The sequence below is a fragment of the Tetrao urogallus genome (assembly GCF_951394365.1).
Source record: "Tetrao urogallus genome assembly, chromosome: 1".
Taxonomy (NCBI): Eukaryota; Metazoa; Chordata; class Aves; order Galliformes; family Phasianidae; genus Tetrao; species Tetrao urogallus.
Genome location: NC_136813.1, coordinates 185,432,298 through 185,455,467, shown reverse-complemented (window position 1 = coordinate 185,455,467; position 23,170 = coordinate 185,432,298). Strand labels below are relative to the sequence as shown.

The following is a 23,170-nucleotide window of genomic DNA, read 5'->3' as shown; positions in this document are numbered from 1 at the left end:
CACGTGTGGTGGGACAAGGCTGGGACAAAGGCTAGCTTGAATCGGTAGATGGTTGTGTCTGCATCACAGCCTGCAGGCTCATGGTCAGTGCTAATGAGCAAGATGCTTGGTTTAGGTATGCCATTATGTCCTTAGCTGTATCCCCATTAAGGCCTGGAGGGATTTGCTTTTCTGGTTGCCTAGAAGATCTGAAAATCAGACATGGACTCCTTAATTTCTCAGGGATACAATTACAAATACTATGTCCGTTCAAATGTAAGTAATTTCATAAAACCACAAATCCCAATAAAGTAACAAAAACACTTCAAAGTATTAAATTAGTTCATAGGCAAATTAGACACAGGTGTTGTTCACCCAACAAAATACAAAGTTTTAATTTGTTTACTTTATGTATGTGGAAACCTCATTGCTTTTTCATTTGCAGATGAGTATCTTTATGCTGGAACAGCTTCTGATTTCCTTGGCAAAGACACTGCTCTAACACGTTCCCTGGGCCCTTCTCACGACCACCATTACATCAGAACTGACATTTCTGAACATTACTGGCTTACTGGTAAGATCCCAAACATATGCTGTTGTCATTTGCATTGTCCCTGCTTCTCTGAAGTTAATAGCCCCTTTCTTAAATAAATATATACCCAGTAAGTATAAATATAGATATTGTATCATGGTATCTTTGGATTATGTAGGCTTTTTTGGAGAAAGCTCAGTGGAACAAAAATGCACTTGAGAAAAGTCAGAGGTGAAAATGCTAATTAAGGAAAGAGGAGGAAAGTAGGACCTAATAGTTCTTTCCGTCTTTAATCTAGACATCCGTATATAGTCCTGTAATTGGAATACTATCATGACTAAAATGCTTTCATTTCCAGTTTTGTTGGAATAATTTTTTTAAACTTTTTTTCCAATCACTTGTTTAAAACTGTTCCCTAAAGTATGTTGAAATGACAGACTGAAAGTTCGGTGTTTTTAGGTAGGAGGTTTTTTTTGTTTTTGTTTTTGTTTTTCCATTATAGAGGGGAAAAATACTCTTTGTTGCTGTGAAGATCATTTTAAAACCACTACAGGCACCCTAAAATAGCTTCCCAAACAAAATACTGCTTTTCCTTGCCTTGCCCGTTAAAAACATTCTGAGCTAGTAAACCCTCTAAAAAACTGGACGCATTTACACTCAGCTAGTCTCAAACCACACACAGAGTAACATGGAAAACTTCGCTCACAGGCTAACCCTGCTCAATTAAAGCATCCCCCTTTTAGCTGTCAGCTGTCTTTAAAGATGTGGCAACACTGGCCCTGTTTCAGGCTGCCTGTGTAACTATGGATGCATTGTAAATCCAGGCCTGCTGACCACAGGGTTAAGTTCTCTTCCCAGCAGACAACTTCTGAAAGACATAATTTTGCCTTTTAACTCTTTGAGACCTCAACAAGAGGAAATGTTCTTATTATTTCTCTACTTTTTTATTCTTCCACCTAAGTTCTTGCCCTATATTGCTGTCTAGTTGTGGCTCCGTGACTGCCAGATTTCTCCTGGTGGATGAGGAATAACAGAAAAGCCACTTCAAGTCATTTTACCTGTCCAAATAGATGTAGTCCTGTGGACTGATAAAAGATCTCACACTTGACTCTGCTAACTTTATTTACTTCCATCTCCTGTGCTCTTCAAGTGTATGGCTTAATATCTTTCTTGTCCCACCTCTCCTTTCTCCTCCCTCTCATTTCTGAATATTCTATAGAACAGAACTGATATGTGTGCAGTATGGGTGAGCCAGCACGAGTCCATCCAGGAGGCAGTTGTCTCTAATAATTATATCTAACATCTGATTTTATCACTGGCTGCTTTCTGGTATTTAGTATGGAAAGGCAGTTAGAGTAGCTGCTTTCCTAAGGGATGTTAAGATATCCCAGAAATAAAGATTTATTGGGAAGTGCTCATAAGGAGCATCTGGTGTTATCGTTAGTACAGATCCACCTCGATGAGCATTACAGCACAATGAAAGAGGGCTCAGTTCCCAGTCCAAAAGAACTTATAGTTTAAATATCCAGTTCCAAGCATTTCTTCATACTATTAATGTTTCTTCATGAGCAGTTTGAGACCAGTACAAGAACATGGGATAAACGAAAGGACTGAGAACTATTTGTGTTTTAATTTGGAGGCTGAGGTGAAGGTATGCCTTTCTGATAGACTTTCCATTTTTCATTTCATATTTCAAAGAAGAGGAAAATTCAAGATGGCGTACCACTTAGTGAGCAGTTAAGGCAGGCTAGTAACAGCAGACAAGGAGAAGGCTGGGAAGGTATTCAACAACTTCTTTGCCTCAGTCTTCACTAGTGACTGCTCTACACAGAGCCCTTGTGTGAATAGTTCAGAAGGTGGGATCTAGGGGAATGATGCCTCTCTCATTGTAAGTCAAGATCAGGTTTGTGACTTCCTGAGGAACCTGAACATCCATAAATCAATGGGTCCTAATGAGATACATTTCAGAGTCCAGAGGGAATTGGCTGATCTAGTTGCCAAGCCACTCTTGTTGATATTTGAAAAGTCCTGGCAGTCAGGTGAGGCCCCTGGTGATTGGATAAAAGATAGTACAGAACCCATTTTTGGGAAGGGTAGAAAGGATGACTGAGGGAACCAGCAACCTCTCAGACTCACCTCTGTGTTAGGGAAGATCATGGAGGAGATCCTTCTGGAAGCTACACTAAGGCACATGAAAGAGAGGGAGAGGTAATGTGGGATAATTAGTGTGTCTTCACAAAGGGAAGGTTCTGCCTGACCAACCCTGTTGTTTTCCATGATAGAGTAACTGCATCAGTGGTCGAAGAAAGCGCCACTGATGTCATCTATTTGGACTTCAGTAAGACCTTTAACATCATTCAGTAAGATCTCATAACATCCTTCTCTCCAAATTGAACATATCTGAATCTGATGGGTGGACTGTGTGATGGATGAGGAAGATCTGGTTGCAGGATCTTAACCAGAGAGTGATGGTCAATGGGTCAATGTCCAGATGGAGATCTGTGACAAGTGGTGTTCTTCAGGGGTCAGTACCGAGATCAGTGCTCTTTCACATCTTCATCAGCGACACTGACAGTGCAATTGAGTGTGCCTTCAGCAAATCTGTGGGTGGCACCAAGCTGTGGGGTGTGGTCAACATGCCCAAGAGACAAGATGACACTGGGAGAGACCTAGACAGGCTTGAGAAGTGCACCCAGGTGGCCGCATGAGGTTCAATAAATCCAAGTGCACGGTCTTGTGTCTGGGTCGTGGCAACACCCACTATCTGTACAAGTTGGGGGATGTAAGAGTGGAGCACAGCCCTGCTGAGAAAGACTTTGAGGATGACAAGCTGGACATGAGCCAGCAGTGTGCCCTCACAGTCCACAAAGCAACTGTATCCTGGGCTGCATCAAAAGAAGCCTGGCCAGCAGGGTGAGGGAGGTGATCCTGCCCCTCTGCTCTGTGCTGGTGAGGCCTCACCTGGAGTGCTGTGTCCAGATGGGGAGTTCTCAGTACAGGAGAGATGTGGACCTGTTGGAGTGCACCCAGAGGAAGGCTACAAAAATGATCCCAGGGATGGAAAACCTCTTCTGTGAGGACAGGCTGAGAGAGCTGGGACTGTTCAGCCTGGAGAGGAGAAAACTCCAGGTGAAGCCTTTCAGTATCTAAAATGGAGCTATAAGAAGGAAAGGGATAGACTCATTAGCAGGGTCCGTTCTGATAAGACAAGGAGAAATTGTTTCAAAATAAAAGGAGAGAGAGACTTACATTGACGTAAAGAAAAAGTTTTATACAGTAATGGTGGTGAGACACTGGAATAGGTTGCCTAGAGATGCAGTGAATTCTGTGTCCTAGGGGACCTTCAAGGTCAGGTTGGATCAGGCCCTGAGCAACCTGATTGAGCTGTGGATGTCCCCATTCATTGAATGGGAGTTGGACTAGATGACTTATAAAGGTACTTTTAACTGAAAAGATTTGATGATTCATTCTGTTTTCACTTAAAGTGATTGAATCTGTGACAGTTTTTTAAGGAGTGTAATATATTTTTATATCTAGGCTTGAAAAACAGCTTCATCATATTAGATTGTAATGTCAAAATTATCCTGTGCTGAAGACCCCGTATATTCTTCAGGTGTAACCTGTTTCCAGCCATATAAAATCTACAACCACCCTCTGTGTAAAACTTCTTATACACAAGCCATGCAATGTTATACTACAAGGCATGGGTATAAATTGGATGCTTTTAATATTTTTAAATTGTCTTATTTGGAGAAAATGTTGAGTGCAATACTAAATGATGGGATCAGTTCTGCAGTAAGCCATAGGGCAGCCAGTACACTGCTAGTTTATTGTGTAGCATTACCAATTTCATACACTTTTTGCTTTCAGCTGGTATTGGTGTAAAGAAAATATTTACTTGATTTTGGTTTTAAAACCTTCACCTCATCTAAATCCCTTTTTCCCTAAAAATACCACCCATTGACCAAGCATATGTTAGACCTCCAGGAAAAGTTGTACACACTTGAGTAATTGTACAATTATAAATAAATTATTTCTAGGCATGACTCGTGTTTTACTTAGGATAAGGATATAATGTGTAAGTTGTTTTTTGTTTTTTGTTTTTTTCTCCAATGAGCTGTGGAAGTTTTGCTATATTGCACCTTCATTTTTTAAAAGTTTTGTCTTTATTCCGTTTCTGGAAACAAGATTATTCTTTTCTGGGGGAAAGGAGGAAAAGACAAAGCACAAGGGAAAAATGTGTAGGATACCTCTCAGTTCCTTGCAGGGCATCTCTATCTTAACTAATTAAGACATGTCTTAATCTCAATGACTGAATAGCCTCTCTACAAAGGAGAAAGGGAGGAAGGCAGCTAATCTTTCCCATGACTCATGGTTACGCAGCTCATACTCCTGCTCACGGTGGCCCTGAAGGATGCTGCCTCTGCTCAGATTTCATCACACAGGGAGAATCTGTTGGCTGGAGCAGCCTGTCCCAGATCCAGGGCACTGGGTAAGATGTGTGGGACTGGAGTCCTGCTCTGGAAGGCAAAGCCACCCACAGGAACTGCATGCCTGCCTCCAGCTGGGACAGCAGAGTACCAGACATACAAACATCCAGCTGTGCATTCCTCTCTCCTTGATAGGAAGCTAAAGTCATAGTTAGCATGAGTGTTCTTCAGCATGTGTTAATCTTTTGGGGGTTTTGGGGAGAAATTTGTTTGTTTGCTTGATTATTACTATTTTTCTTTAATTTTATTTCAACTGAATCAACTTTGTCAGGGATGGATACTTTCAGACAGTGACTTCTTTATGTCCTGAGTGCTTTGGTGGGGATTCAGCTCACTGAACTTTACAAAGACAAAAGCTAGCATCCCATCTGAGCTCAGCCATTTCCGTTCTCTGCCTGCAATTTACAGACAGAGGTGACAATCACTCCACCTACTCTAGGAATCTGTCCTAAAATAAGATTCTTTATTACCACATTCCTCCTTTTCCCTTTCTGTCCTTCCCTGAGAGAAGAGCTGGATGAGTTTAGGTTAGAGGGCTTATAGAGGGTTAAAGGAAAATGAGGTGAGCACTGTCCTTTGTGACTTACCATGCCCTGTATTTCTGGCAGCCCAGCTGCAAAGAGCTGCTGCAGAAAGTCTCCAACTGTTCTAAGTATCTTTTCCCATTCTTTATGTTCTGAGATTTGCTGCTCATTTGCTGTCCTCTCTTTCCAGACCTAAGGAATCTTCTCTGGAGGTATTATTAAAGCGCTGTCTAAAACTATTGCTAATGTTAGAAAGGTGAAATAACAGTCAGATAACTCAAAGCAAATGGAACAGCCATAAAGGACCAGGTGTAGCAGCTATTCCCACTAGGACACAGGAGCATATTTAAAGGGCATGAATGACACCTGAATTTATGGTGGCTTCTTTCTAAGAGCTACTGATGCCTTTAATCCCCTCTTTGGTCACATACTGTCTAGCCATGAAATTAATATGCAGGAAAACTGTCTGTTAAAGTAATTAAAGAGAGACAGTGGTGTATACAGGAAAACAAATACTGATTTAAAATGATCATCATATAATTTGTTTCCCATGCAAAGAACCAAAAACCTAATTCACAATTGATTTAAACTTGCTTGTCTATGCTATATGGACAGATTACAAGAGATGAGACAAAGATGTCAATTGCAGAACGTAATGTGCTTTTCAGTTCATGATCTCTTTTATTAAATTGTTTTCAATCTCTTTCTCTTCATATCTTTTACAGTATATTTTTGTTTGGATTTTACTTTCAACATCAGTGTTCTCCATTGTGATTTAAAATCATTAAATATTTGTGTTCCTTTAATTTGTTAGAGATTCTTCTAAATCTGTTCCAGGAATTGGTATTGAGACATTTGTTTTTGCATTTGCTGTGCCAAGTAAAGCAGTGAACATTTTTTTTTCCTTAAGAAACATATGTAGAGGGTTTTGATTCCATGAATGAAAATTAAAAACAACAACGATATCAACAAAAACTATGTGAAATTCAAATGAATGCTACAGTAGTATTTCACAGGTTTTTATATTAAATGTTTATTCAAACTAACTGCATAGTTTAGAAACCTTATTGGAAGTGCATTTATGTATTTTTTCATACTTAGAGATCTAATCTTCAAAGTAGCTTTACAGACCCCGAGGAGTAATTGAATATTTGCTTTAGGCTCATTTTGAAATCCTCACTTAAATTTATAGGGCCTGATGCCTCCATCATTTCATTTTTCTGCTGGCGCCATTCTATATTGTCAGAAAGGTTTAAAATGGAAGCAGCACTGTGGCTGTGCTGACCCATAAATTTACTCTTCTGTCATGAAGGTACATATTCAGCACTTAAACACATCACATTTTGTTGCAAATCTTTGCAGACTTTTGAATCAATGACCCTATTTTTGTTCTGTGTGTACCATAGTGTATATTGTGTAAACTCCTTAAAGCTAATATGAAGTGGTAATAATTAGAAAAAGGGTAAAAGCACAAAAATACAATAAAAGCTGATAATAGTACTCACCACAAATCACCAATGTGTTCTGTTTGCTCTACCATCTTACACAATCCTCCTTACTGCTTTCTACTGCAGCCCTTCCCACTTATAAGGGATTTTACATTATTGCCAAAAGAATGTATTTTGGAGTCAAGGGTCTCTTTGTACTGTATTTGCATAGCCACTTCTATTTAAAGAAAAACGTAATTGATCCAAGGGCCCTCAAAAGAGCTCATATATTGTAGCACGCTAGGGAATGTCTTAAAAGTTATTTCCCCAACTATTGGCGTGACTTAAGCCACACAGTGTGGTTGCCTGCTCTGCTGTAGTCTGTGGGGCCTACGGAATTTCTTTAATTTCTGATTTTAGTGCAGAATAATAAGTTAAAAAAAAAAAAAAAAAAAGGCAGTGAGCAAGGACTGGAGGTCACAAATGAGAGCTATGTAAGATAGTGAAGAATGTGGGGTAAAAGTCTTGGCCCAATAATCACGCAGTCACACCTATGAGATGCAGGCAGAAATAGCCAGTCTCACTTTGGTTGAGATTAGAAGTAATATAACTGCTTAGCATTCCTTGCAGAGAGTGGATTTAAATGGCCCAAACAGAATATCACAGAATCACAGGATGGCTGATGTTGGCAGAGACTTCTGGGTCCCAGTGATCCAATCCCTGCTAAAGCAGGGATACCCAGATCGGGGTGCCCAGGGCCATATCCAGGCAGCTTTTGGAGACCTACAAGAAGAGTCCGCTGCCTCCCCCAGCAACCCTTTCCCAAATTGCTATAGCCTTTGTGTGTTGATGCAAAACAAGGAGTTATCTTCTTAAGACTGATCAGTCAGTTGTGGAATTTTCTGTATTATTCTGGGAATCCCAGCAAGGTACTGTGTTGAATTTTGTAGATGTAGTCAGTAAGATTGTTTAAAAACAGATATGTGGGAAATTTTAAAATTTGGAAATCTGTTATTTATATTTGAATTTTTCATCCTGTGGTCAATCAGAGTTCTTTGAATCATTTGCAAGCTATTTCTAGTAAATGGTACTGTATTTCTGTACTCATAACTGCTTCAAAGTGTAATGAAATTAATTGAAACTCTACCATGCAGTTTGGGAAAAAACACTTAACTTGATGTTGATTACAAGAGCATTAAGGCAGATTTTTGCAATCATTGCACTGAAAGTCATCTTATTTTCAAAGAGGGAGCAATGGCCAATGCTACATATTTGTGTAAGTACCAGTAAACAATATACACAAAAATATCATACCAAGAGTAAATACTTCATGATCCATAGTGATTTTCTCTCAGAGTTAGTGGCAAACTTGCCACCATCTGTCTATATAAGGATATTTTTTATTTCAGTGGAAAATGCAGCATAAATGTAGATACTGAAGAAGAATTTTAGTATGAAGACTTTTCATCAGAATTTTTAAATCCTTTCTTTTTGGGAAATTCCAGGAGCAAAATTCATTGCAACTTTTCCCATCCCGGACACCTATAATCCAGATGATGACAAAATCTACTTCTTTTTCCGAGAAATATCACAAGATAGTAGCACCTCTGACAAGACAATTCTTTCTCGAGTTGGGAGAGTTTGTAAGGTGAGAACTCTGTCTTTCATTCTTTTTAAAATAATGTTCATTATTAAGAAAAGAGTTGGGTTTGAGCCATCCTGGCTGTGTGTATTTTAGAAAAGCTACTACGTTAATAAATGAAAACCCTGTGTCTAAATGATAGCGTATTGACCTTTGGATGTGCAAGAGTGACCTGCTTTGTTTCATAAGCTTTCAATAAGGATTGACTTGTTGACATGTACACAATGCCAAGGTATTTGGATTTTTGTGAAAAGTGCTCAGTGAATGAAGGGGAATACAAATCTATCCCTTCAACATAGATCAGTACAGCACATTACTGAGAGCTGAGATCATTCATTTGTTTCTGAGCATTCCTGATAATCAGTTGGGGTGGGACTGGCTAAAAAAATACAGTTTCTGAGCTATATCCGCACCCACCTGGATGTTTCCTGCCCTGTGAAAAAGTGTGGTCTTTGACCTGTTTACTAGCAGGGTCCAGGAGCTGGCTCGTTTGCAGTGTAAAAAGACTTGTTTGGTTGGTGCCCAGTCTCCTTCAAAAGACAGCTCTCTTCATTTTCCCTTTTGTTATGTTGGTTTTGCTCCCTAAGATTTCTGTCCCTATGATACACAGAATGCTGATTTTCATTATGAGCTTCATTCATTTTGAAGGACCACCTCTGTTAAAGGCAGAAGCCCCTTCAAATTGTAATGAGAAGATAAACCAGTTCCTGTTACAGGAAAACAGTCAGTAAATAGTTTGTGGTTTAACAGCCTACTGGTTTTGCTAATGTCTTCTTTCCATTATAGTGAAACGGTCTATTCTGTGATGGACATACTGTCTACCCTCTCCTTTATCCCATATTCCTGTAGGAAGACATGCAGTCAGGGTAGATGCTTCCATCATGTCCTTTAATCTCAGTAAACCAGGTACCCAGGAATCACTGGCAAAAGTCAGGAAAATGAGACTTAAATTTTTTCTTTGTATTATTAAACATAAGCTTTGAGCAAATGTTTCTCATGTAATGAGCTAGATATTTACAACACCATCATAGTAATCACATAAGCAGGTACATTTATGTGATATTTTGTTCAGTTGTCCTCATTTACTTGCATTTTCTGAGCAAAATGATTTTACTGGCTGTGAAAATGACCTTTTCAAAGAGAAGCTTGAAAGCTTGTAAATAAACAGAAGAGTTTGTGATTTGCAGTAGGATACGTCTAAGAGAAAGGCATCCAGAAAGCTAATGGACACACACTTAAAACAGAAAGTAGACACGTGTACACAAATATGTAAATCTATGGCTGTTCTGCAGACCGGCAAACTCCTGTCAATCGAAATTTCAGTGACCAGAGCCATTTCACACTTCTGTCCTTGACCTATCGTGTTAAGAAAACAAAAATACTCATTCATAAATCAGTTCTCTAGTAGGGATTTAGGCAGACGAAATAATGGATAATCTTTAGTTGGATATTTCACTGCAGTGTGATTAATGGCAGAATAGAAATGCAAACACATATGATTTGCTGCTAGACATGGCATTTGCTGATAATGAGAGAGCACTTAATCCATTAAGAAAAATTAGTAGACAACAACTTTCAAGAGAAGGCACATGGGAGATTGTATTAAACAAAGATATGTTAGTTAAAGTTCTGTATCCTTTACCTAGAGAAAAAGCAGATATGGTGTCATAATAAAAGCAAAAGTATTGTAAGGAAATCTTAATGGCACTGTGTACCTTGAATTAAATTGAATTTGTAGAGTGATCATGTTAAGTAGAAATAAATTGTCTTGAGTTTTATTTTTAATAGTCAAGACAAAATAATAGAAAGTGGTAAGTAAGGTTATTTATTATTATTAATGCCCTATTTACATTGTCTTGTTTATTTATTGAGTACTTCCTTGTGAATAAAAAATTCTACTGAAAATTTAGACACCTGCATTTTTATACATTTCTCTTGATTACTTTGCAAATAATGAAAATTATTATAGTGCAAATAAAGTTTTAATTTTAATATAAATTAAAATATGCAACTAAACTGCTTGCAGACTGAGATTTTTTTAAATCTGTGGTCTGCTGTGACACCTCTGCTATTCTTAATTCTCTCAAGTAGAGAATTGATGTATTTGCTTACAATGACAGATGACAATTTCTACTTAGCATGTCTCATAAATGTGACCCGTGCTGCAAAATGTTACACCCTCTTTCCCTTGCAAGCATAGAATAACAGTGAAGGGTAGAAAACCAGCAACTTTTAAAATAATTGGCGTAGTGTAACCCCAATTTCTTTCTACCAGAGCTCAATTGCTTTCTACCTCATCGTGCCTTAGGGCTCCTGTACATTTATGCCAGAGTTACAAGCTGAAATTAGAATAAACTTTGCTTTTAATAAGGAGGTTGGTCAGAGCAGCCTATTCTTTGGCTAATTTTCAGTGACTCAACAATATGGTCTCTCACTGATCCTTCCCCTTAGGGAAAATCTTCTTTGGAAAGCAGTCCCTTTTCCCAGCTACTTAGAGTCTCAGAAGATTTCAGCACTTTCACTGGTAGCTCTTTGCCCAGAGTCCCACAGCTGTCACTTGTCCTGTTCGTAAGACCACGCTTATACTTACTGTCTCAAAACATATGTTGTAATAACACAGCCACTGTAGCACAAAATAGTACTAGCTTAGATTTATGTCATCTGTGTTCTATGCATCACCAGGGGATATCAGTATGAAATGGGAGACAGTACTTTCAACAGTGATGTTAAGAGCCAGTTGTGTAATTTATCATGGCAAATGGCATTTCCATTTTTGTTTTGACAGAGGTGGAAAATGTATAATTGACTTGTCTATAACCTGTTACTGCTTATAGCAAGTTCCTTCTTATAGCAAGTGCTATGTGTTGGGATATTGTCTTCCTTTTCAAGCAAGGTCAAAAGTGAAGAGAGAAACTGACTACTAAAAATTTGCCAATGGCGTGCATCTGCTTTTTGAAACATAAATAGATACACAGGTACATATAACATACATTATTCCAAACAGCTTCTTAAGAGCATGAGCCCATCAATTTCCATTGCTAGAATCATGATTGCAAGCTGTTACATCTACATTGTCTTGATGCCCATACTGCTGAACAAGCTTACATAAGCTAACGACATGTCACAGTCATTACATGCACTGAGACAGCTTTTGAAAAGAGAATGTAGCATCTATGCACTGTGTCCTCCACTGTCAAACAACATCAGCTATACTTTAGTATGCATGACTAACAAAAAATGATGACAGTATTGTAATTGTATTTAAGGGCAACATCATATATGCATAAAAAGAGATTATTGGATTTTTTTTTTTAATGACATACATTTTTTTCATAGTTGAAACCTCATTCTGTTGGAATGGAGTGGAATACTAGCCAAAAGCAGTAGTCTCTCTGCTACAGTGTGAGAATCCTGTTTATTATTATAGCTCTGTATTTGCTGAACTACAGTCTTCTCTGTAACAGTTTTGGTGATGTATTGAAAAAGTTGCTGCATACAGTCTCAGAGTCTGATTTCCAAGAGACCTCAACTGCCAAGAAATCAGCCTGCAGCCCCTGATGTGTTCCCATGTTTCTCAAAGCGTTCAGCATCCAGAAGCGTCCTTTGTTCTAGTGGGAACAAATGAGCTCTTTGTCTTTTTTTTTTTTTTTTCACCCCTTCATTCCACCCTCTCATATACCAAACTGTACCTGGGGATGAGAATATAGCAATTAGGCACAGCCCTCTTGGTTAAACTGTGTTTTCTAAAGGCACTGGAATGTAATCATTTTAAGCACTCCTGAGTCGAGAGTGCAGGACACACCCTGCATTCCACCTTAGAGTAATGTGATTTATTTCCAAAGCCATGAACACGAGCAGAGTTCAAGGCTACGACCTTGCCTCTTGTCTGGTGCTTGAAGGCAATTTGTATTCCTAGAGTGGCAGCAGGGAGTTATTCTGCCACATGTCTGAATGCAGGGTCTCCGGTGGGCTATGCTGTGGGACTGCTGGTGTGTAAAAGTAGGGCGGTGTTTTTCTTGTCCTGGAAATAGTCTAGCCATGCCTTTGCTGTGACTGGAGGTAACTGGCTCATTAACATTCTTTGTATTTCTATATCGTGTAATGCATCACTGTGCAGATAATTGATCTCTCTCCAAAAAGCATTTGAGTTGTCCGCATAGTATAGCGCTTTACTGTTCAGTAATATTAGCTTGGGTACCGGAAGCAAAATAGCCATGTTAACATGTTCTCAGCAGGGCTAATTAGTCTGGGCTCAGTGCCATGCTCGTGCAGCTATCCTGCTTCCAGTTCTGGAGGCAACTCATTCCAGACGAGATTTAACTTACTGCCTGTTACATGCTTACATACTTCCTTCATCACCGTAATAGTGCCTAGCCACAATCCTAACCATGGTTGGTTTTAATTTATATATATATATATGTATATATATATATATATATATATATATATATATATATATAAATATATATATATATAAAATCATGATTAAAACCATTTAGAAAATGTAATCCCTAAGAAAACTTAGGCCCTTGTTTGCCAACTAGGCATCTTTGCAGCTGTGGATCCTTCATCAGCCAGCTCCATTTTGACTCCTAAGCTTGGCAATTTAATATTACATGCTGCCTGAAAGTTTTCAAATGTTGTAGAAAAGCAGATGCTCATCGAGATGATTTCATTTTGAGGTCTGATGTGTTGGAAACAGCCCAGATCCATACAGTATTTTTTTCTAACTGTGATGAATTATGAGATGTAACAGCAAGCTTTGTCAGGTCTTTTGGCCTTGGGTGTGTCTCAACATTGTAATTTGTATTATTTTTTGTTGTTTTTTTTTGGGGGGGGGAGGGGGAAAGAGTGGGAATTATGATTTACAGATGAAGCAAAAATATGTAAGCTGTGCTTACATATGAAGAGGTGTGACTGAATTTTACTGAGCCTTAGGGAAAATGAAAAAGAAATTGCAGTATCAAGATAGAACTTTAGAAACTGGATTATGGACATGCAGCTGCACAACCTGTGAAGCAAACTCTAGAAACAAACCTAGTTGCCGGAGACTCATTGCCAGAATATGATGTTGGAAACTCAGCAGTTTGGAAGAAAGGAAGTTATTGGAAGTGAGGTACCTATGTTAATCTGAAGTCCCAGAATTCAGAATGCTTCAATTTGGACTGTCAAATATCTTTAAGATAATAAGTGATGCCTTAGAGATTTTGGAAGTTTTCTTATGTGATAAAAATAATCGCTCTGCTTTTTTCCTACCTGTACGTTTATTAAAAAAAGGGCACTTCATGGTTTACTGTTCAAGCTTTTATGGTATTTATTGAATAGTGCTGAAATCTAAAGAGATCTGTAAGATACTGACCTATCTTTGTTCTGTTCTCATGCTTTTCCAGTTCTATGTTTGTGGTTGTGAATATTGTGATCACAGTGACTCACACTTGTGTCTTTAGGCACTTGAAAATGTCCAAGCTAAGAAAGTAATTAATTGACATCCTCTTAAATTGGTAAGGAGAAATGATGATTTTTTAGAGGAAGATGCCTTCCATCTTCAACCCAAATCACTCTTTGAAAGCTTTGAAATGTTTTCCATTGCAGATAGACAAGGAGTTTTGGCCTACTTGCGGTCCCTAGAATGTGAAATTCAATATATTCTTATTTAAGAATGCAAAATTGCATGGCAAATTCAGGCTGATTGTTTCAGAAATAAATCATTTTATCTTAGTCTGCACCACCCACTGTTTTATAAGACTTCAGTGTTAGGTTTCACAGTGCTCTTATTGCACTCAAAACATATAAATTCAGCCCTCCTCTATGAAATTAGCTGCATGATTGTTCTAATTATCCGACTTGCCTATGGCTTCACGATCAGGAGTGCTACATTTTGTAATCTGAACAATTTTTTCTCTCTAGTTTTTCTTCTACCTTGTCATTTTATATCCCTTTATGGATTTACAGCATAAAATTTACATTGAGTATATATGAGAGTTCAGATAAGAAACAAGTAAAGGCTAGTCAAACACAGAGGAATAAACCACAGATTACAATCAAAAGTTGATTTTCCTAAGAGTTAATTAATTTTTTTTTTTTAGTTCAGCCATCATTCTTTCAATTTTTTGCTCACTTCAATCTTCCATTGAAGTTGAAGTGCACAGGCTAATGATAGATACAGTAGAGTACACCTATTTTGCATAAGCTTTTGTGTGGCTTTTGGGAGTGTTCTTAATGCTGTTAAACCTGTTGGAAGTAATTTCAGCAGGATTATTGAATGGCCCTGCAGTATGATGATACTTTATCATTCAAAGCTTAATTTTAGTATTTCATATGTCCCAACCACGTTGAAATATGTTCTTTCTGATTCTTCTTATCTTACTCTGTTACCTTCTGGCTTTTTTTTTTTTTTTTTTTTTTTTGTAATGCTTACTTCTCTTTTATGGTTAGATTTGGATCCCATCCAAACATAATGCAACGTAAATCTCTGAGTGTGATGTTTAAACACTTTCTAAAACAAAAATCAAAATTTTCCATATTGATTCAAACAATTATGCATGCTTCATTTGACTACATTACCATTCCAAATGAAATAACACTAAACCTCCTTAAGAGACAAGACCTCAAGCTAAAATATTGTTTCTCACTTATGGTTCAGAGAGAGGGCATTTTCACATAGATGTGGCCTACTGTAAATTTAGTCCAGCTCTCTTGTTGACTCTAGCAGTTTCTATGAACAGTGTGTTTACACTTTTGTTTCTCTTGTCTAATTGTATGCAAATGCAACAGTGGTGATAGAGACCTTGCCATGTGCAACGCACAGGCTGAAGCCTTACTCTGTTCTGCCAGGTTAGTTTTAGCAAAGAATGTCCTTGTCAGTAAGTATGCTGTTCCTGAGGCTGAGTCTGCTCAAATCCTGATCTTTGTATCAGCTACTTCAAGCAGAAGTGTTACACATTAACACTATGCCAAGATGGGTTGGTATCTTATATGAAGTATATGCAACCCTATAATGAGAAAATTTCCCCATGAAGGATTGTCATCTCATATAAACAGCAGAATTCCTAAACAGAGTTACTGCTCTCACTGGCACATCGAATCAACTCAGAGAGATGAACTGATTTCCCAAGTTTACATAAGATATCCTTAGCAGAGAGCAGTCAAAGTTTTACATCACGTGCACCTCTTTTCTCTTGTGTATACTGCAAGTGTATTTTCACCCTCCCAGTCACACTTAATGTGTTGCTGGATGTTTTTGGGTCTGACCCAGAGCTTGCTGAAATGACAGAAGGAATCTTTCCTGTGATGTCAGTATGGCTTGGACTAGAAAAAAATTACTTGCCTATGTTATTCTGGTATCTGATAGAGTTGGGTAGGGACAGAAATAAAACATAAGAATTAAATGAAAACTATGAAGAAGCCCACTGATAGACTGTTGGCTATTTTTCCACTTAAAAAGACTGATAGAAGTTTTTTGTTGCTTTTTTTTTTCCCTTTCTTTTTCTTTTCTTGTTTATCTTTCCCTTCCCTTCAAAAAAGTAGAGTTTTGCTGCTGGGCATTCCATTTCCTTCTGGTGTAATGTAGCTAGACTGCTCATGAGGTAAGGGCTCCAGAGCCTTCTGCAGTTTCAGTTCTCTAGCACTTCCTTTCATTCAGGACAGAATGTCCTTTTGCACATCTTGGCTCTAATTAATAACCTGCTTCCAGAAATTCTGCTCTTTTTTTTCTTTTTAATTTAATATATGTAATTTAAGTGGCTGTTCTGGATAATTATTGTCTTTAAAGTTCTATGAATCACACTGTTTGACATCTTCGATGTTGATTCATTTTCAGAAAACTGCACTTTTTGTTCTAATGTTCAATTTGTCACTGTTACTGACAAACAAATAAGAGATTTAAACCCCAAAGATGCAGGTGTTCTTTAGTTTTGTAGCAGTCTGTTTCCCTCCCTACCGGATTCCAAGCCATGCATTTGTGAATTCTACTGAAGCTGCACTGATGCATTTTAATGTCTAAGATACGATAGAATAGAAAATAGAGGCAACAGAAAATCTCTAAATAGATTTTTAAATCACTTGATTACAGGCAATATTATATTTCTAATGGCTTTTATATTCACAATCAGCTGGTAACATGTCTCTAACCAGAGGTTTTGAAAAACAAGTTGTTTTGTTTTGCTGTACATAAATTACAGATCACAAAGTTGAGATTTGCATAAAACTCTCCTAAGGCAATACATTATATGACCTTGATTCTTCACAGATATTACATTTAAGTAGTTCTTTCTTTCTTTGAGAAACTCATATATTTACATGTTGACACGGATTTAACTAGATCAGTCTATGCCCGTGATGGGGGCAGTAGGCCCATGGCCCCCCTTCGCCTCCCAGGCCCCACAAAAGGGAAAAGGAATAGAGAGATGAGAGCTCAAGGAAGGAAAAAAAAAGCCAGCATCAGTGACCTATGGAGGAAAATGTATTTTACTAACTGTGATATCGAAATGCAAGATAACACAATATAATACAATCTAATTGAAATTGAGACTAATAAATCAAATAAAATAGAAGAGAGAAAGATTTCCTGAGACTGAGTCAAACCTGAAAAGCTTGTTACAGCTAGGAAAGAACCCTCCAGCACCCACTGCAAGGCAGTAAGAGACCGCCCAACCCAGAGGGGCCAGATCCCATGACTGGGACAGGTACCCAGAATTGAAGCATTAACACTTTAACTCCCAGTGCACTACATGATGTTATGATGTGGAATACCGAAAACCAAAAATCACAAAGCCATGACACATATGAAACCAGACTCACTGAAGATGCGCACAAAATATTTGAATTCTTATTGTGTCTTGTTAGAGATCTGATTTCTCACTCCAACTGATTATTTATAGTACCTAGTCATAAAAAAAGATTGAAATGTGAAGATTTCTGTCAAATACAATCCCATTATACACTTATAAATTTGCATTTAATTTAAAAGTAAACTTAATTCTAATTTATTTTTCTTAAAATAATACTGGAACTACTTTTGTAGATAATTTCTGTTTTTAGATCTTTGTAATCTCTTTTTGAAATCTTTCCTCAACACATGACAGATTGCACTGCCCACCTTCTAGTTAGCAATTATCTGAATTTCTAACTTATGAAAACACTAATAACTGAGATTTCACAGGCACTTCTTCCTGTTAAAAATAAGGTATTTCAGGCGGAAGCACTGGTATCTGTTACAGCTTGTGAGATTATGAAGCAGAAAGTGTTAATTAACCTTTATTTATATTCAAAAAGATATATGCAGTCCTAAGTGCCTTCATCTGTAATGTAACAAAGTTAATAGTAAACTCTGCTAATCCAGTGTGCTTAGAAGTGATATTTTTGGAGATAACATTTCAGATACTTGTGACTGTTCATCTGTTATGAGTAGATTAGCAACATTTTTGGAATGAAGAGCTTGTTCGTGCTGCCCTCCCCTTCTCTCAGAGCTCAAAGTTGTCTTGTCTTCTTGTCTCATCTCCCTGAAATATTTACTGTTCCTTGTCTACAGTATCAGCATCTCTTGGGAAAAAAGCATTTCAATTCATCAAGTTGAGCACACGTTTTGACACTGTTAGGTTGAGTTCTTCTGTAAATCAGTCCAGCAATCATTTTAGGACTGAGTAGCTTTGTGTTCATCCCCTCTTTCTGGTCACCTATGCATTGATTGGTCTCTGTTGTAGTGATTTTCTCTCCTCTGTTCATTTTTTCTTATCCACTGACTACCCAGCCTGTACTCTTATTATATGAATACCAGCTTGCAGCATTTGAGCACATCAGTGATTTACTGCAGACTGATATTAACTAATCTTTTCCACAGAATGAATTTGTATTTTCTGTACCAACCCAGTCTCAAACAGATTTTAAGGCCATATGCCCTTTGTCCAAGCACTCAGAGGTCAGTAACAATGAACTATGGTGGCCCAAGGGATACATATCTGAGAAGACAGACATGATACAAAGCTAATGAGCTTGTGAGATTGTATCAATGTGGTCTGAAGAAAAGGCAAATAATCTGCATCAGAGATTATGTTCTCCAGCAGCTGAAGCTTCAAGATACTTCTCTCAGACTGACCGCAAAATAATGTTAGGATGGGAGGGACACACATTATTCAAAGCATGAAGATGTCCACAGATTTCTAAGACAACTGCTACTTGAGACTCAAGAAGCAGAGGGATGTCTAAACTATCAATAGTTTTTGAAGCTAAGCTGAGCTAAATCCACTTATGGATAAAGCTGCTGCAGTCTTTGTCAATTCCTGCACTTTCTCCGTTAGTGATAATACACCTGTATTACGAAAGCAAAGACGCAGTATTACTCAGAAATAACATAAAGAGTTAAAGAGTATTATACGACTACTAATCAAACTGAAAATAAAATGAAAGAAATCCTCCTAAAAAAATGTTTATTTTTCTGTATTCAGCAATGAAAGTAGGAAGAAGCATATTAGTGACTATGTCATTATATTATGAACACAAATATTTAAATCAGTGAAAGGTCTTTTGTGTCCTTGACTTCTACAACATAAATTTTTGAATCTCTGGCCTCAGAAGGACTTAGTAAATCATGAAGTGCTGGCTGGTCATTGAATTTCCCTTGCTCTTTTGTAAACATTACAGTATTATTGGCAACCTTTGGCTCTATTCTTCAAATTTAAGGCATATGTAGTGGATGCCTGTGCTAATTCAAGTAACATGGTTAACATCTTGTCCTGGCTTGAGACTGAGGAAATATGGACACATCTTAAATCCAGTGGAATTTTATGTCTTAAAGCACATAGCACTTGCTAAAACTGCTTCCTTCAAGCACAGGATTTGCTTCACACTACTCTCTAGGAAGTCAGTAGTGTTTAAAATAAACTTCTGCAAAAATATTCTGTTGGATCACAGCTTAGGATGGTAAAATACAAGTATGGGTTTTCCAATCTCTTGAAGAAGTTGAATGCTTGTTACAGCAGGAGCCTGAGCAAAGCAATGGTGGTGTTTTCCCATTGCAACCCCACCACATCTTGGTTCCCCCTCTCTAGGAGGGTTTCTCCTAGCCACACTCTTATTGACATCTCAGGATCCTGTGACATTGTGCCCCATCCACTAGAAATCTTAGTGGAAGCTCTGCAAAACAAGTAATGCTTTGCTAACCTGTATTGACAGAGGAACAAAAAAGCTTAGAGTTTGTTGGTGTGTCTTGTTTCTTTTAAAGAATCTTTCTTGCATCTTAGTAATTGTTTGTTTTTAATTAGTCCACAAAGTTTATCTGTTGTGCCTTTGAACAGAACACACACATGCAGAGCTTATTTTTCCTATTGGCTTAAGACTGCTAGTTTTGACACCTTTGTAATAAATCTGTTGGCTAGATGCAAAGCTTTGGGCTTGGCAAGTCTTTAGGAAATCAAGAGGGGAGGTAGCAATACTTGAAAGAGCAGTTCCAAAGGCTATAGATTAACAGGAATCATTTCCAACTGAGCTAACCTATTTAAAAGTAGCAAATACATGAAAAGGAAAGCTGGTTAGAGTGAATTACCAAAGAAGTGTTACTTCTGGTGAAGTGAATTTCAGCACAAAAATCCATCTTTCTAAATGTCTCTAATATTTATGCCCCAGCCCTGAAGGACCAAATATACTCCATGGGGATACTATGCAATCCCTATCACCTACTGTTTCCTACTGTCTGGTTCCATACCTTCAGAATTGCAAAGCCAATTTGAAAAAATAAAAATAAAAATGTCTTATGGTGAAACCAGATGGGATGAATATTTATGACCAGCATTGTAGTGCTTGTATTACCAGGCCCAATTAAGCTTTAAAGTTTGTAACAAGTGGGCATCTTCATGGGGTAATTCAGAATATATATCTGGGGGACTACTCTTAGCAATGAGAACATTTCCCTTAAGGGTTTGAATTCTTGGATGCTGCTGGAGTATCATTATCCTTACAGATGTCAAGCTGAAAAAATTTGGGGCCTAAATAGCACTGCAGAAACTAAATACATCTGGTTTTTTTGGAGCCTTCAGAGACAGATAAATGTCATTAATTAAATTCTTCATATACTCAGTGGAAGGAGGAAAGCTCCTAGGCAGACTTCTTGTTCTGTCTTCTAAGCAACTCCTCCTACACTATCTTTTCTCGCCCCCCCTTTTTTTTTTTCCTGAAAATCAGTTATTACCACTTTTTCATATTCCTTCTCATAATCTTCAATAGTTTGAAAAACATTTTCATGGTATTCTATTTCCCTCCAAAGGAAAATTTTGGAAAATCTCCAAATATTTTGGAAACATCTGTATTCTTCAGTGTAGTTGGATGGAATTAGTGTATCCTGTCTCCCTTTCACCTGCCTAACAGGAGCATGTGGGATCATAGGATCAAAGTCAATATAAGGATACCTACCTTTTGAGTAGGATTATTCAAATTTTAAGTGGCTCCATACAGTACTTTTCTTTCTCCAGTAACTAAAAAGAATTTGGGCATGTATGCTCATGTCTTGGAGTCTTGGAAACCTCTATTAAAAAAAAAATAATAATAATGTTTTTTTAAAAATGTCTTTTATGGAGATGAATTGATATTTCCATAACAGAGATTATTAAAATAACATGAGTGGTTTCTACTGGAATGCATATCTTTGTGTAATGTATAAATAAAACAAAGAACACAGTATTTACATCCCTGGAACCTCTGATGAATATAGTTTTTCTCTTTTGAGAAATCTATCCTGAATGTTCCTTATTATTTCTGAGTTTGAAAACAATTCTTGAAGAACCACTGATTGCAAAAATTTGCATTACAGAGAACAAAAAATCACATGATATAACATATGTTTCACAGCATTTCAGTTCTTGAACTGTTCTGAGAACACTGCAAATGTATTTAGGCATAATCAGAAAATTTCAATCACTCTTTCTAATAAATGATTACTGGAGCTACTTCTGAAAAGACTGTCCTTCACTTTGCAGCCTGTGTTACAATGGCTCTTATTTGTTTAATAATTTAGTCTCTTTATATTATTTTTATTAGAATGATGTGGGAGGTCAGCGGAGCCTAATAAACAAATGGACTACTTTTCTGAAAGCCAGGCTAGTGTGTTCAATACCTGGTCCTGAGGGAGCCGACACACATTTTGATGAGCTACGTAAGTTGATTTATCTTTAATAGCTTATTTTGTCATCAGATTTGCTTGTGCTTCTTTTTTTCTTATTATTCTTTACAGAAGTACCACATCTTATTCTGATTTTACTAATTATCCAAGCAGTATTGACAGTATCTAAGAAGAGTGATTTTTGTAAGCAATCTGAGAGGAACAAACTCCTATATGTTATCCAGACTCTACCCTTAGAGAAGTGTATTGCCTACCTGGGGTCCTGGTCAGGAATACTTCTAGGAAACCTTCCAGTCTGATTCACCTCTCTGGTTATTATCCTTTATTGATAGTTCAGGTCAGAAGTGACGAAGTCAGTGAGAAAGGACTGAGAAATGTCAAGAGGGACTTCAGAACATTGGAGTGGTTAGTTGATGGAGCAGGAGTACAGGTGGTGTTCTCCTCTATCCCTTCAGTGGTAGAGAGGGTTACTGCGAGGACTGAGAACACCCATCTCATAAATATGTGTCTGAGAGACTGATGCAATTGCAGGATTATATATTTGTTTGTTTGTTTGTTTGTTTATTTAAAACATGGGACAGTTTACTTGGCACCTGGTCTGATATCTTCAGATGGGTCTCGCCTGTCTCATAGGGGGAAATGGATCCAAGCCCAAGAGCTGGCTGTGGTGATTCCCAGGGGTTGCTATTGGGGGTTGTTTTTTTCAGTTTCTTCTTTGATGACCTGGACAAAAGGATTGAGTGCAACCTCTGTAAGTTTGCAGATGACATCAAGTTGGCTGGAAGTGTCAATTTGCCTGAGAGTAGGAAAGCCCTACAGAGGGATCTGGGCAGGCTGGATCATTGTGCTGAGGCTAATAGGATGAAGTTCAACAAGACCAAGTGCTGGGCCCTGCACTTTGGCCACAACAAACACATGCAGTGCTACAGGCTTGGGGCAGAGTGGCTGGAAGACGGCATGGAAGAAAAGTACATGGGGTTGCTAGTTGATGCTCTGCTAAATGTGATGCAGCAGTGTGCCCAGATTGCCAAGAAGACCAATGGCATCTTGGATTGTATCAGAAACAGTGTTGCCAGCAGAAGCAAGGAAGTGATCATTCCTCTGTACTCAGCTCTGGTGAGGCTGCACCTTGAGTACTGTGTTTAGTTTTGGGGCCTCTCGCTGCAAGAAAGACATGGAGGCCCTGGAGAGCGTCCAGAGAAGGGCAACAAAGCTGTGAGAGGTCTGGAGCACGTCTTATGAGGAGCAGCTGAGGGAACTGAGGTGGTTTAGTCTGGAGAAGAGGATGCTCAGGGGAGACCTTATTGGTCTCTACAGCTACCCAAAGGGAGGTTGAGGTGAAGTGAGGTCAGCCTCCCACATGTCTAGTGATAGAACTAGAGAGAATGGCCTCACGTTGCGCCAGGGGAGATTCAGCCTAGATGATAGGGAAAAACTGCTCTGAAAGAGTGGTCAGGTGCGGGAATGG

The 23,170-nt window shown here is 38.2% G+C and overlaps 1 protein-coding gene across 1 annotated transcript in view; it reads left to right on the top strand.

Moving 5' to 3' along the window:
• The window catches only part of SEMA3D (semaphorin 3D), a gene marked incomplete at its 3' end in the record, with an annotated part of 127,526 nt that overhangs the window by 69,553 nt on the left and 34,803 nt on the right, over positions 1 to 23,170 (top strand). Inside the window, exons 7-9 of the mRNA XM_079549169.1 lie at positions 425 to 553; positions 8,458 to 8,600; positions 21,621 to 21,735. Coding sequence (XP_079405295.1) covers positions 425 to 553; positions 8,458 to 8,600; positions 21,621 to 21,735 — 387 coding nt within the window. The remainder of the gene's footprint in view (positions 1 to 424; positions 554 to 8,457; positions 8,601 to 21,620; positions 21,736 to 23,170) is intronic.